A 15,972-nucleotide genomic window follows, 5' to 3' on the forward strand; every position below is an offset into this window, starting at 1 on the left:
CTCTCCATCCAAGCCCATAATGCTATGACTGTCCCAGTCAATGTTGGGAAACTTAAAGTCGCTTACTATTACCATTCTATTTTCCTTGGAGCTTTTCTTGTAATCTCCTTACATGTGTGTTCCTCAATTTCCCACTGACTATTTGGGGACCTTGGAGTAAGCCTTCTTCCAGCTTTCCCCTTTCATCTTCAAGTCAAACACCTACCCTGCATTTGGCACCTTTTCCTCTCGCTGATGCTAAGATTGAGATCTCACAATGAAAGAAACTGGAGCGATGGATTTGACTGGACGACTAACGTACTCCTTCGCTATACCCACCAGAATACGGTAGCTTCAAGAATTACAGAATAATACACACATTTTTAAAAATTTAAGATTTTCCTCATTGTCTGTAACCCATTGGAATACCACTTCACCCACCTTGCAGACCCCACAGTTCCAATACTACCGCGTGTGTTTTCAGATAGTTGAGGAAATCTGTGGTGACACGTTGAATTGTGAAGCACATTGTGTAGTCCAGCAGAAGATTAGCGTGATTCCACACAGCAGGGGTACAGAACATTACAGGAAGGCCATACATCACAAACCTACACAGGCGAGAAGCTATTTGTAAACATAATCATTGTAAGTTTGAGAAATAGCAATGCAAAACTCTCAATGATGTTAAGATAGGAAAGTTTATAATGACTATCTTAAATATGGAAATAAAGTGCTGGTAGCAAATAATAAGTTAATGTCTGCTATATCAATTATAAAAAAGAGCAGTAAATCATTACAGGACAAAAATCTACAAAGTAACAATGTGAAAGATATCTGGAACTTTTATTGATTAACTGGGGAGTTCATTCTATTTGGAAGTATTGTACATTCATGTTGAGTTTACAATGACTATTGGTTGCCAAACCTAAACAACTTTTGCATGAAAGCAATTAGAGGGAAAACAATGACAGGATTTCATGAAAGAGGGAACAGGCTTTCAATTTTAATGCAATTGCTAGATAGCCAAGGGAAAACTTACAAAAAGCTAGTGCCTAGTTTTGAACTGCTAAGTTGTACAAGACATTGGTAAGGCCACACTTGGAATACTGTATATAGTGCTGGTCACCTATTAATAGAAAGGATATTATCAAACTAGAAAGAGTGCAGAAAAGATTTATTAGGATATTACCGGGACTTGATGGTATGAGTTATAAGGAGAGGTTGGATAGACTGGGACTTTTTTCCCTGGAGTGCAGGAGGCTGAGGGGTGATCTTATAGAGGTCTATAAAATAATGAGGGGCATAGATCAGCTAGATAGTCAATATCATTTCCCAAAGGTAGAGGAGTTTAAAACTAGAGGGCATAAGTTTAAGATGAGAAGGAAGGAAAAGAATCCAGAGGGGCAATTTTTTCACACAGAGTGTCTGGAAAGACCTGCCAGACGTAGTAGTAGAGGCAGATACAATTTTGTCATTTAAAAAGCATTTAGATAGTTACATGGACAAGATGAGTGTCAAAGGATTTAGGTCAAACGCAAGCAATTGGAACTAACATAATAGTTAAAAACTAGGCAGCATGGAGTAGTTGGGCCAAGGGGCCCATTTCCATGCTGTAAATCTCTATGACTCGACTTGGGTTGAGACCTCAGGTGTTTGAGCCCCTTTGTGCACCACTTCGTGGACAGAGATGAAAGCTGAGATTTCTCACCCAATTTGAACTCCTCTGCCGCTGTGCCCTCGGATCCACTTCACTCCTAAACACAGACTAATCTGCATTTGGAAGTCCATGCGTTTACCCAACAGGTCACCAGGATCAACAATGACAGACTCCTCTCCCAATGGGCTAGACAAGGAATGTACACATGTCAAATTCATTGCCTTTTCTTCTATAAATGCAATTTCTCTCAAGTGCTTTTCAAGTTTTACCAGTAGAAGGGGATGGGATGACTTGTAAGAGCATTTTGATCCAAATTTAACTTTGAAATCCTGGCTAAAGGAGAATTATTTTGAAGTCTGCAATGTAGCAACAAACATCTCCAAATATAAATGGTAATTTCTGACTCCAACAATTAATTGCCCAAAAGTATAGAGCACTAAACTGTGAGAAATATAAGAAAGGCAAGAGGCAGAATTTTATAAACAAGAGGCAGAATTTTTCAGCCGTATTTATCCCAAAGCCAGAAAGTCCTGCCTGAGATCAACAGACCTTTGCATGGTCCGCCTCTGCCCAATATTATTCACGTACCTTGCCCAGAATCGTTAGTGCACAGAATTCTATATAACGCACAGCATGGAAATGGACTATTTGGCCCAATGGGCCTTAGCCAGTATTCATGTCCCACAGGAATGTACCCCCCACCCCACATCCCCATCCCCCCCATCCCACCTGCCTCTACATCTAATACTAATCAGCATAATCTTTATTAAATTGCTGCTTGATGTCTTGCGTTAATTCCTTTTGCCTGAAACTCTTGCACAATGACTCTCTCATGATTTCGTTCGACATATTCCATAACCTTACATTTTCTGTTTTTCCTCAGGTCTTGCAGGAATGCCTGCTTGGGTAAATTTTGCAATCCTTATACTGCTGACAGAGCCTCACATGAAGCTAGTGCAAAACCTGGAGTTTCTGATCCGTGTGGTTTGCATGGGAAGTCTTGTTGGTGCCACAGATTCTGGCATCATTTACCATTCTATGTCCGATAACAAATACCTTTCAGCTCATGTAGAACTTTAGGCTCATTTCGGTGAAAGAAAGGGCACAATTTAAACTCACACACTTACAAAGGGCAGAATCCTGCACTCGAATGAGAAAGCCAGTTTCTAGCTCTCCAGTTACAAAGCTGAGTTCTTGCTCCAGATTTTCTGGCACACTGTACATGGAAAATCTGGAGGTCTGATTATTCCTTGATGTTGGAGGGGTGGGACGGGGCCTGAGATGGGGGAGCCTATCTAAATTGCACCCTGATTGGCATTAAAACAAAGCTCCCCCCAGCCCATGGATATGGGGAACTCCTCCCCCACCGGCTGGGTCAATCCTCACCCCCACAAGCACCACACACGAGGGGGAACCATCCCCCTTCAACAGAACTCTCCAGAGGGCTCATCCTGGCACAGGCCCCATGACTCTGCTAGGGTGCCAGGTGCAGAGCCAAGGCACTGCCCGCATATATCCTCATCCCCCAGAGCTACGCCTACTTTTGCGCCCCTGGTTTGTTCCCCTCGGCTGCTTCACATTTTTACATACCTGTCATAAACCTCGCCGACATGACTTCACATCAAGCAGGAGTTCTTTATCTGGGGGTAATGTATGACAGGAAAGCCCTTTAAGTGTATGTTAATTTATTAAAATGAATTCAAGTGAGGGCAGGACCCTTATGTCACAGGCAAGGGGCGCAGAAAAAAAATCAGAGAATGAGATCTCACCATTAAGATGCGGGATGACACGATGGCACAGTGGTTGGCACTGCTGCCTCACAGAACCAGGGACCCATGTTTGATTCCGGCCTCAGGTCACTGTCTGTGTGGAGTTTGCACATTCTCCCTGTGTCTGCATGGGTTTCCTCCGTGTGCTCCAGTTTCCTCCCAAAGTCCAAAGATGTGTGGGTTAGGTGCATTGGCCATGCTAAATTGCCCTTTAGTGTCAGGGAAAGGGCAGGGTAAATATGTGGGTTACTGGGATAGCATCTCGGCAGGCTTGATGGGCCAGATGGCCTCCTTCTGTACTGTCAGGATTCTATGAGATTTCCTTTCCCTGGCTTTGCGGGATTTTCCACTGGCTTTGCTATTTTTGTCTGTGGTGAATGTTGGCAGAATATCTTCCCCACAGAATTGAAATCAGGTCCCCAACTGAGTAACCATTATTTCTGAATGTCCACTCTGACTGAGGGGTACTCATCATCCCCCATACAATCTATCCAGGCTGATTTGTGACAAGCAGAGCCACGTTACTGAATAAAAGTAGCTGTATTCAATTTTCTCAGATACTTCTTTCTGGTTGTAGCTCAATGCCAGAAACAAAGATGGATTGTAAAAGTGAGAACACGAGGCCAAGGAGAGAGTTCAAAAGTCAAATAGAATTTCCAGTTACTCTTACATAGCCCCTGAGCACTTAGGATGGTTTTAACAGCTTCAGGCTCCGATCAAGTTAATAGCTGTTATAAGAGGAGTAAACATTTCACTGTGTGATGGCATGACCACATTATCCATTACAACTTCGACAGCTGCAGCAATAAATATTTATATTTTAATAGTGTTCTTGTATAACCCTGTTCTCCAGTTTATTTTTGAAATCAAAGTTAGTCCCAAAGGCTGTCTAGACAGAATTAAAGTTGTATTTATGGGGGAAAGTGACAAAATTCAGATCTATTCACCCTTTAGAGGAAGAAATGTCAGTGAAACCTTTATGGAATAAAATATTTCTTAGTACCAGTACAATGCCATTTTATCTTTTTTAAGCCTATGGGTGGCACAGTGGTTAGCACCGCTGTCTCACAGAGCCAGGGACCTGGGTTCAATTCCTGGCTTGGGTCACTGTCTACGTGGAGTCTGCTTATTCTCCCCATGTCTGCACGGATTTCCTCCGGGTGCTCCGGTTTCCTCCCACAGTACGAAAGGCGTGCTGGTTAGGTGCATTGGCCATGCTAAATTCTCCCTAAGTGTACCCAAAACAGGCGCCGGAGTGTGGCGACTGGGGAATTTTCACAGTAACGTCATTGTAGTGTTAATGTGAGCCTAAATAAACTTAAACATACCAGTCACTGGGTGATGTGGTTATTTTTATTTATTATTTCTGTTTAAGAACATTTTAGAAATTGGTTTATGGGACGTTGGCATCGCTGGCTGGCCAGCATTTATTGCCCAACCCTAGTTGCCCTCGGTGGTGAGATGGTGAGCTGCCTTCTTGAATTGCTGCAGTCCCTGAAGTGCAAGTACATCCACAGCGCTGTCAGGAAGGAGTTCCAGGATTTTGACCCAGTTACAGTGAAGGAATAGAGACTTAATTTCAAGTCAGGATGTGGAAGAAGTAGCAATTAATTGCACCACTTTGTCCTGGATGGTGTTGGGCTTCTCAAGCATTGTTGGAGCTGCACTCATTCAGCCAAGCAGGGAGTATTCCATCACACTCCTGACTTGTGCCCTGTAGTCTACGGACAGACTTTGGGAGATCGGGAAGTGAGTTACTCATCACAGGATTCTGAGCCTTTGATCTGTTATGCCAACTGTCTGTAGTAATCTATGGCTGCATATAAGTCCAGTCGATGGGCAGAGTGAGCCGGTAAAATCACATGAGAACCGAAAAATCAGGATCACCCCCAATTTCTCGGCTCTCGCGACTTTGGGAACCGGATTTCCAGCAAGGTCAGCCACTCACTGGAAATGGGCGAGAGGCTGAATAATTTATTTAAATATATTTAAATTTGAATTTCCATGTGCTCAATTGTCCGGGCTACTTGCCTATGGCCTCACCGGGAGAGGTTCTCTCTGGCGAGGAAAACATCTGCTCCTCATGAATGGGGAACAGTCGTGTTGCCATCATTGGTGGAACCAGAGGCCATTGAGACCCCCCGGGAGGGCAAAGGGTGTTGCCTGTTGGGCAGTGCCAGCCTGGCACCTTGGCAGCGCCATCTGGTACCCTGACACTGCCAGCCTGGTAGTTGGGCAATGCGCAGCAGGCAGGGCCTGGGGGGGGACGGGGCATGAAGGGGGCCTGAAAATGGTGGGGGGGGGGGGGTAGAGCAATGCATTGCACACTCTGCAACGAGTTTGAGGAGGAGGGAGGGGGTGCTCCCACACTACAGTTGTAATCGGAGGGGTGTCCAATTTGTCTGGGCGTGGCAGAGGCTAGATGCAATCAGCCATGGGCCCCTGTGATTTATTATTGTCACATGTATTAGTATTTAGTGACTAAGTACATAAGGCTGGGCATGAAAATGCGCATAAAAATCAGATCAGGAAATCTCCCATTTTTCACACTAGCTGGACATTTGAAATCAATGTCTTAAAATTCCGCTACAAAAATGTATCTTCCCATGACACTGTAGATACTCATATCTGGTCGCCTGAGAAAGGCAGTAATGAGGTAATATGACAGGAGAGACGTATAAGATGATGAATGGGATGGATAGGATAGAGGTAGAGAGACTCTTCCCACTCAGAAAGGACAGTAGGACTAGGGGGCACAGCCTCAAGATAAAGGGGGGGGCGGTTTAGAACGGAGTTGAGGAGGAACTTCTTCACTCAAAGGGTGGTGAATCTCTGGAATTCTCTGCCCGTTGAGGTGGTGGAGGCTGCCTCGCTAAATATTTTTAAGACGCGGGTTGATGGGTTTTTGATAAGAGAAGGGATTAAGGGTTATGAGGAGAGGGCGGGAATGTGGAACTGAGCCACGACAGATCAGCCATGATCTTATTGAATGGCGGGGCAGGCGCAAAGGGCTAGATGGCCTACTCCTGCTCCTATTTCTTATGTTCTTATGTTCATATGTAAGTGGGTGGAAATGGGCTGACAGGAAGATGGTGGAAAATCAGGTGGCATGGCAGGGATGCTGTGCCACTCACTTATCTGTCTCCATTGGAATTTTACCAGTCTGGGAGGGTGGTTGGGGCTGGTGCGTGTGGTGCTGGAGTGGAGGTAGGTGTTCATACTGAGGTCTTTAAATGTCTGATTAATCACCACTTGAGAGTCACTTCCTGACACAACTGATATTTTACCAGTAGTGAGGGAGACCCATGCCACGTGCTGCCTGGTAACCCCAGTGAACCCCAACCAGGGATGGGGAGGGCAGCTTCTGTTTGGGCACCCATCTTTTAAGGATAAGTTGGAAAGGTTGGGCTTGTTTGCACTAGAGGTTAAGAGTGAGGGGTGATTTGACTAAAGTATCTGAGATTCTGAATGTCTTAACAAGGTGGACGTTGAAAGAATGCTTCCTTTTGAAGTTGAGTCCTGAACTAGAGGGCACCGTTTTAAAATTAGGGGTTGCCCTTTTAAAAGGCAATGACAAGGAGAATATATTTTCCCTCAAAGCGTTGTGAGGCTTTGGAACTGAAGGCAGTGGAAGTGGAGTCATTGAATATTTTTAAGGCAGTGATACATAGACTTCCTTGCCTAACAAGAATCTATACAGACAAAGCATACTGTTTATAGAAATGATAGGGCAGAAGGAAAGGAGAGGGTGAAGGACATAGTGTTACAGTCATAGCTACAGTGTAGAGAAAGATCAACTTAAAAAAAAGTATGTCCATTCATAAGTGTCATGGCAGCAGGGAAGAAGCTATTCTTGGATCAGTTGGTACTTAACTTCAGACTTTGATATCTTTTTCCTGATGGAAGGAGGTGGAAGAGAGAATGTCTGGAGTGCGTGGGGTTCTTAGTTATGCTGGATGCTTTGTTGAGGCAATGAGAAGTGTAGACAGAGTCAATGGTTCAGGGGTTGGTTTGCGTGATGGACTGGGCTACATTCACAACTTGTTCTAGTTTCTTTTCCATGATTACTGTTCCACAAGACACACTATCAGAAAGAGATAACTTCCCAACCTTCAGTGTCAGAAAGGCCAATCATTTAGCAACAGGAACATGCAACTTACGCTAATCATTCTGACAATTATTCAAAAAACATTGGTATTATTTGTGTAACTCACTTTAAGAGTGTTGGCATTTTCTAGCAGTGTTTGGGACTTACTTTCCACTTGGTGTACATGGGAGCAATCTGACCTGGATAACAGCTTCTTCTTTCCCTCGGTCATTAATAACATCCACCTGGTCTTCATAAGCTATGTAATACGCCAAAGTTTCCAACCACACATGGGCACTGCAACATAGTTACACTGTTTCAGATTGATAGGGAGATGGCAGTGATGAATGACTTTGTCATCTGTAATAATCTTACCAAGGCAAGGCATTCATCACCATCACCATTTCTTTACAGTGTGCTCAAATACCGTCCAGCAGTGACAGAGTGCAGGTCTGCACTGAGCCCTCTGACTGCCAGCCTGAGTGGAATCAACTGGTTTTAAATGCCTCGCTGCTCTTTCCTTTGGGGCGAACCTCCATTCACCTAACTGGGAGCTCATATTCTATGAGGTCCATGGTGAGTTCTGTTGACAATCCCCCAAGGCCATCGTAATATTATGTTTGAACATTTAAACAGCAAAATTAATCTACTTAGCACGTGGCACAGTGATTAGCTCTGCTGCCTCACAGTGCCAGGGACCCGGGTTCAATTCCCGCATTGGGTCACTGTCTGTGTGGAGTCTGCATGTTCTCCCCGTGTCTGCAGGGGTTTCCTCTGGGTGCTCTGGTTTCCTCCCACAGAGCAAAAGACGTGCAAGTTAGGTGCATTGGCCATGCTACATTCTCCCTTAGTGTACCCGAATAGGCGCTGGAGTGTAGCAACAAGGAGATTTTCACAGTGACTTCATTGGAGTGTTAATGTAAGCCTATTTGTGACACTAATAAATAAACTTAAACCCTTTAAAAAGAAAAACTTCCTGCGTGTACTCTTGCTATGAGGGTACTGGTAAATAGTTTCCTTCCCTTGTAAAGGCACAGGAAATGAAGATCACTGGATATTAACATTTTAATTAGCTCTGGAACATGGTTAATGGTCCATTGCCTCAAAACTGATGTGACAGGTTAGACTACACAGCTCTGGGCTGGTTAAATCAATCTGCACTTTGGCTTCTTTTGCATCCTCCATTTCAATTGTTTCATCATTGACATCTTGCTGTTGGCCACCTATGGCCTTTGGAATTCTCTTCTCTGTTACTCTATCCTCCTTAAAGATGTTCCTTGAAACTTACCAATTCAGTTACCTGTCCCAATATCCCCCTCTGTGACTCAACGTGAAATTTCGTTAAGTAATGCTTCTGCATTGTTAAAGGTGCTACATAAATGCAAGCTGTCGTTGGCATTCTAACTAATTGGGCCTAAGTACATTCCAGAAGTCCTTGTATCTGCAAGAGCCAACCATATGGGTGGCATAGTGGCACAGTGATTAGCATTGCTGCCTCACAACCCCAAGGGCTCAGTTTCCATTCCATAAATTGGATAAATGTCTATTTTGGAGTTTGCATGTCTGCACAAATTTCCTCCGGGTGCTCCGGTTTCCTCCCACAGTCCAAAGATTTGCAGATTAGATTGGTCGGCCTTGATAAATTGCACCTTAGTGTCCAAAGATGTATTGGTGAGATGGATTAGCCATGGTACATGTCTGGGGTTATGGTAATGGGGAAAGCGGCTGGGTAAGATAATCTGTTAGAGAGTTGGTGCAGACTCGAATGGCCAAATGGCTGTGAGGACATTCTGCACTGTAGGGATTCCATGAACATCATGATACAAATTGAACCAATACTGAGGCACAATATTGCATGTGCAATAATCAGTAATAAGCTTAATGGAAAGAATACATGCTGAACTTTACCTCCCAAGATGTAGAATCTCAACAGGATCCCAGAATGGATCTTGTTCCATTTTATTATGTACTGTTCCATTCTCTAGAAAGCGCTGGTAAATGCCTTCAATTAAAAGCTTTCGATCCGTGAACTTGTCTCGTGGCCAGATCTCGACCTTGAAATAAACAAATAGCCGTTTTGTTTCTCAGTCACAGAAATAAATGACCGTGAGGATCTATTGGTTTGGTCAAGTGTGTCATGTGAAAAATGAACAAGCTTGTACAAGTCCAGAAAACTAAATACAAAACAAATAGAAGCCAGGTTCAGACTTGATTAGCAGACTGCTTTCCCTGAAGGACATTAATGAATCAGTCGGCTCTTTCCAACAATCTGACAGCATATCATGATTTTCTTTTTCCTGCGTTAGACCACAAATGATCAAATGTATTGAATTTCATTTTATAACTTATCATGGTACAATGTGACCTTCTGACCTCTGGGTAGCTAATCCATCCTTTAGCCTGTTTACTAATGCACCCATATACAAGTAATGGGAGTGTTCCACTGTGACATCTTACTTAGAACTCCTCATGTGGCCATCTCTTGATCTTAATAGCTTTGTGTGGCTGAGTTGCAGTGCATTGCTACAGCGAAAAAAAAATCAATGTCGAAGTTACTCTGAACTTCTAAACCAGCATTCGGCTCAATGTTGAATTGGCAGAGGCCTGAAGAGTTTTCAGAGAAAAGCAAAGGAAAACACATACACGTTCATCCTTGCTGGGTAATGTAGTAAATTATCTGGCATCATTATTCTTACTGAGGGAGCAGACAGATAGAACAAATACTTAAGTTAACTTGGCTGACTCCTTTTCCTACTAACTCAGGAGCAGTGCTCTAAGTGACACAGTAGCTGGCATGATACTCACATCACATGTTCGTGCCACAATATCAACTAACACAGTAAGAAGTCTGACAACACCAGGTTTAAGTCCAACCAATTTATTTGATAGTAAACTCACAAGCTTTCAGGGTTTGCCCCTTCGTCAGGTGAATGGAGAGTTCTCCATTCATCTAATGAAGGGGCAAACCCCGAAAGCTTGTGGGTTTACCATCAAATAAATTGGTTGGACTTAAACCTGGTGTTGTCAGACTTCTTACTGTGTTTACCCTAGTCCAACGCCGGCATAATCCCCACATTATGACAATATCGACTATACAGCAGTTTAACTGCCAGGATCTCATGATAGATATGGTAAAAGACTTGTATGAAACTGAAGTATTTTTTAAGATGAAAGGTCAAAGCAAAAAAAGATGCAGGTTTTTAATTAATTTCTTTTCATAATTTTTTTTTCCTCAATTTGTCTCCAATTGACAATACTGCGAGGAGTGATGGATTAGTGGTCTGATCACTAGACTATTAATCCAGAAACTCCGCTAATGTTGTGGGGACATGGGCTTGAATCCTGTCATGGCAGATGGTGGAATTTGAATTCAATAAAAAATATATAGAATTAATGATCTACTGATGACTACAAAACCATTGTTGGAAAAACTTATCTGATTCAGTAATGTTCTTTAGGGAAGGAAATCTACTGCACTTACCTAGTCTGTGACACCAAGCCATAGAAATGTGGTTGATTCTCAATTGCCAATGGGCAACTAGGGTTGGACAATAAATGTTGGCTAGCCAGTGATGCCCATGTCCCAAGAATGAATCTAAAAAATGCTGGCAAGACTGCATTTGTTGCACATCCCTAATTTCCCTGAGAAGATGGCATCTGCCCTTTATAACTATATGGCTTGTCAAGGGGCATTAAAGCTAACTTGATCATCTGAAACTGCACTGAGTGAGGAACACACATATTTTAGTTGGAACATTATTTAATATTCAACGAATCTCAATACGTTTTTAAAAAATAATAGGCGAGATTCTCCGGCCTCCCCTCAGTGTTTTCTCTCGGTAGCATGGCGTTGGCTAGTGGTGGGATCCTCTGGTACCACTGCTGTCAATGCGATTTTCCATTGAAGCCATGCTACATCTTCGGGAAACCCATGGCAGAGGGTACACTGCCAACAGGACCAGAGAACGGCTGGGGAATTCGGCCAATGTTTTACTAACAACGCTGTTCAAGTCACACATCAGGAAAATACATTATTTGAATCTTCCCACTACATTTACACTAATGTGAACCAATTAGATTTGAAATTCTCTTTGAACAGTGCATAATTTAACATAACTTACACATAACAGCTGCTGTCGATATTGCTTACCTGTTTTGTCCGCTTGTTTGTTACTTTTACAATAACTTCTTTTTCCAATTCTTCCCCCTTGGCATTTGTCGATGTCAAGTTTTTCACCTCAACCTCGAAGGTGACCCCCTTTTGAAAAGTCAGAAATGCAGGATTATTTTGCTATTGCGCTCACGAGAAAATTTACGTTTCTTTGCACCATTTTAAACCTTTCATTGCAAGATTGCAAATTGGGAAAATTAGCTGTTCCCAGCCTCAGTGCACACATCTCTCTAATTAACCACAGAGAGTCTCACAAGATGACATGGACAGAATCACAGGTGAATTTACCTCCCTCCTTTCTGGCAACCTGCTCTTCTGGGCTTCTGGGCTACTGTCTCAATTTCAAAGCATCCCACAGAATGATACAGTCAATGAATTACCTCTAAGTGTTTCACTTAGGAAAGATACCATCCAATTTACATGCAGAAAGATACTCAAAACAGCAAAGGGATACTCAGTGGCATGTTGGTTGAAGATAATTATTGTTCTTGGATTCCAGGAGAAGGTTCCTGTTCTTCAGAGTGTCGTGGGATCTATCACATCCACCCGAGGGGATAGATTCAGTGGGCAGGATTTTATGACCTGGCATGGGTGAGGCTCATATAACCATGCCCAAGGGCAACTGAGAATTCCGTTCTCTGACTCCAAGGTGGGTGGGGAAGTAAAATTCCAACCAGTGTTCTTTCTCACTCTGACAGCACAGCACTCATGGCTAGACTCACTTTGGCTCTGGAGTTGTACTTGAATCCACAATTTCTGACTCAGCGCTGCCAGCTGAACTAAGTTTTGACAGACCAAAACTTATTACATCTGGAAACACACAGATTTACACCAGCACTGGCCACACCATTCAACATATTGGATAATTTAGAGGTAATTTTAACCTCCAAAAATGAGAAGCTTAGGATCGAGTGAGATGTAAAATATTTAAAACACTCAAAATCTGCCCCCAACCTGTCCAATTCCAGGTTTGTCCAAAGCAGGACAAGGGGACAGACTGTGGATGACCATTTAGAAATTAGAATAAGGCTAGCAGCCTCACATTTAACTGTCTTACAGTGGGGGTTACTGACTGACTGGCTTTCTGTGGCAGCTCAAAGGAAGCAGGGAATATCCCAGGGAAGAGGCATAGTGTCGTGACAGCACTGCTTGTGGGGCAGAGAAAGTAGAGGTGCTTCTCCCTGACTCACTCAGCCTCCCCATTTCCACAGGACTGAATCCTCATCCATACCTTCCTGCATCCAAAGACAACACCCCCTCCATGCCCAGAGCAGGGATCCAACACTTCCCCACCCATAGATATCCATGGGCAGGACGGTTTTGCTCCGTGCCAATTTTTATTTAAAATTGCTCTTCCACTCACACTGGAGGCAGAATCATATTGACAATCTTCTTTTATATACTATATAAGGAGAATATGATTTACAAACAAAGGTGGCACGGTGGCACTGCCACCTCACAATGCTAGGGACCTAGGTTCGATTCCCGGCTTGGGTCACTGTCTGTGTGGAGTTTGCACGTTCTCCCTGTGTCTGCGTGGGTTTCCTCCGGGTGCTCCAGTTTCCTCTCACAGTCAAAAGATGTGCAGGTTAGGGGGATTGACCATGGTAAATTGTCCTTTAGTAACAAGGGGGCTAGCTAGGGTAAATGTATGGGGTTATGGGGATAGGGCCTGGGTGTTATTGTGGTCATGCAGACTCAATGGGCCGAATGGCTTCCCCTGCACTATGGGGATTCTATGACCTAACATAGCTCAGGTATGCAGTAAAAAAAATTCATTTCCAAAGGCAAAGGTATATTATTTCATTGTCATTTTACCTCAGTCTAGGTAATAAAATGAAACATCGAACAGCCCAAAAATTTAGTCTGTAACTATTTTGGTATAACATACCTTAATTACTTTTCTTTCCTGCAGCTCCAAAGTATAAATAATCCCACGTTCTCTATTGTCCACTTGTTCTTTTTCATAGCTCGTTCACATGCTTACTGACAACTGTTCTTATCTCTTGACACAGTTGTGAATCAAAAACTCCCATGCCCCACTTATCATTCCAATAACAGCTACAGGCTCCTTAGCTAGGGGAGGCAATGGCCTATTGGTATTATTGCTGGACTATTAATTCAAAAACTCAGCTAATGTCCTGGGGATACAGATTCAAATCCCACCACAGCAGATGGTGGAATTTGAATTCAATTAAAAATTTCTGGAATTAAAAAATCTACTGATGACCATGAAACCGTTATCAATTATTGGCAAAACCTATCTGGTTCACTAATGCTCTTTAGGGAAAGAAATCTGCTCTCCTTACCTGGTCTGGCCTACATGTGGCTCCAAAGCCGCAGCAATGTTGTTGACTCTCAACTGCCCCCCGAGGGCGACTAGGGATGGGCAATAAATGCTGGCCAGCCAGCGATGCCCATGTCCCAGGAATGAATGAAGAAAGGAAGCTGAGGCTGCAGCCCACTCCAGAATGTTTTCTGCCCCGCTGGAAGGCGAGACAATAAATCAGGCTGACTTCCAGACAGGGGAACCTGTCACTATAAGTATGCTCAAGCTCCACAACATATAGGAAAAATTGCACCTTTTAGCACGTTCTCAGTCTTCTGCATCCTCATCTACATTCTCTTTGTCTCATTCCACCCCTTCCCATCCTCATAGTATAAATCTCTGCTGATTTTCTTTGCTCTCAGCTCTGATAAAGGGTCATCTAGACTCGAAACATTGGCTCTATTCTCTCCCCACAGATGCTGTCAGACCTGCTGAGATTTTCCAGCATTTTCTGTTCTAAAAAACATTGGGTTGTCAAGACTACACTCCTGTGAGAATCAAGGCCTATTACATTGTAATGCGAGAAAATATCTTTAACGAAGGGAGACAACATGTAATTAGCTTTATAAAATGACTGATCACAATAACAAAATATTGTGCACAAGAACTCCTCTGTAACATATCATTAGTTGTACCTTTCCCACCCATTCTATTGCCGGCTGCAGAACTGAGCTCCATGTAGATTTCATTGCTGAGGCAGGATTATAAAAGCAAGGTGTTAACCGTAGCCACAAGGATGGCCAAATCGTCGCAGGAAATGGGAAAACATACCTTGTCAAGTTCTTCACTTATTTGGTTCACTTGAGCCACCATAGGCATGATGGCTATGAAATCATGAAAAATTCCAGCTAGATTAGGATTTTCCTCCTGTTTTTCACCAGCTCCTGAGAAGTATAAGAAAGAAAAATTGATGTCAAGAGATAAAAATAGTCATCAGTAACTACATCAACTAGCTATGAAAAAGAACAGGTGGAAAATAGATATCACAGGCAAATTTATACTTTGGAGCTGAGGGAAAGAAAAGGAATGAATGCAGTGTTATATCGAAGTAATTTTGAACTAAATTGGTTGCTCAATATTGCATTTTATTGCCCAGACTGGGGCAAAATTACAAAGAAATAATACATTTTTGTCTTTGAAATTGCATAATTTCTTAGTGCACACCTGAGCAATGTTGGGTCCTTTGTTATAAAGCATATTGTCCTCAGACAAGATCTTTAAAGAAGACTGTCAGTGCGATTCTACCTCCAGTGTGAGTTCAAGAGCAGTCTTAGGTAAAAGTTGGTACGGGATAGAACCATCCAGTCCCCAACATCTATAGAACCTCTACGGTACAGAAGGAAGCCATTCACCATCCTGACTTGGAAATATATCACTGTTCCTTCGCAGCCGCTGGGTCAAAATCCTGCAATTGCCTCCCTAACGGCATTGTGGGTCAACACACAGCACATGGACTGCAGCGATTCAAGAAGGCAGCTCACCACCACCATCTCAAGGGCAATAACTGTTGGCCAGCCAGTGATGCCCACCTCCCACTAATGAATAAATCATTCTGCTCATCAAGCCTATACCCGCTCTCTGACAGAGTATCTTATCCATGCCCTGTTCCCCCAACCTTCTCCATAACCCCACACATTTACGCTGGTTAATCCATCTAACCTACACATCCTGGGACACTAAGGGGCAATTTAGTACGGCCAATCCACATAACTTGCGTAACTCAGTGTGGGAGGAAACTGGGGCACCTGGAGGAAACCCACGCAGACAAGGGGAGAACATGTAGACTCCACATAGACAGTGACCAACGCCAGAATTGAACCCGAGTCCCTGTGGCTGTGAGACAGCAGTGCTAACCACTGTGTCAGCATGCTGCCTATGATATTTAGCTGGCAGCTGTGTAGTGAATGTACTTAGCTACTCAGATTCAGGCGTTTTCCTCTTTTCGCTCAGTAATTTCTTTCCGAATGCACGTCACATTTT

At 43.3% G+C, this 15,972-nt stretch overlaps 1 protein-coding gene across 1 annotated transcript in view; it reads right to left on the bottom strand.

The window, feature by feature from the left end:
• Positions 1-237: 237 nt before the first annotated feature.
• LOC145352361 (kinesin-like protein KIF28) overlaps positions 238-15,972 on the bottom strand; it is a 51,939-nt gene continuing 36,204 nt past the window's right edge. Inside the window, exons 12-17 of the mRNA XM_080202113.1 lie at positions 14,764-14,876; positions 11,643-11,750; positions 9,401-9,546; positions 7,661-7,789; positions 1,688-1,822; positions 238-331 (exon numbers count right to left, since the gene is read on the bottom strand). Coding sequence (XP_080058239.1) covers positions 238-331; positions 1,688-1,822; positions 7,661-7,789; positions 9,401-9,546; positions 11,643-11,750; positions 14,764-14,876 — 725 coding nt within the window. The remainder of the gene's footprint in view (positions 332-1,687; positions 1,823-7,660; positions 7,790-9,400; positions 9,547-11,642; positions 11,751-14,763; positions 14,877-15,972) is intronic.

The sequence above is a fragment of the Carcharhinus amblyrhynchos genome, chromosome 14, assembly GCF_965287045.1.
Source record: "Carcharhinus amblyrhynchos chromosome 14, sCarAmb.v2.hapA, whole genome shotgun sequence".
Lineage (NCBI taxonomy): Eukaryota > Metazoa > Chordata > Chondrichthyes > Carcharhiniformes > Carcharhinidae > Carcharhinus > Carcharhinus amblyrhynchos.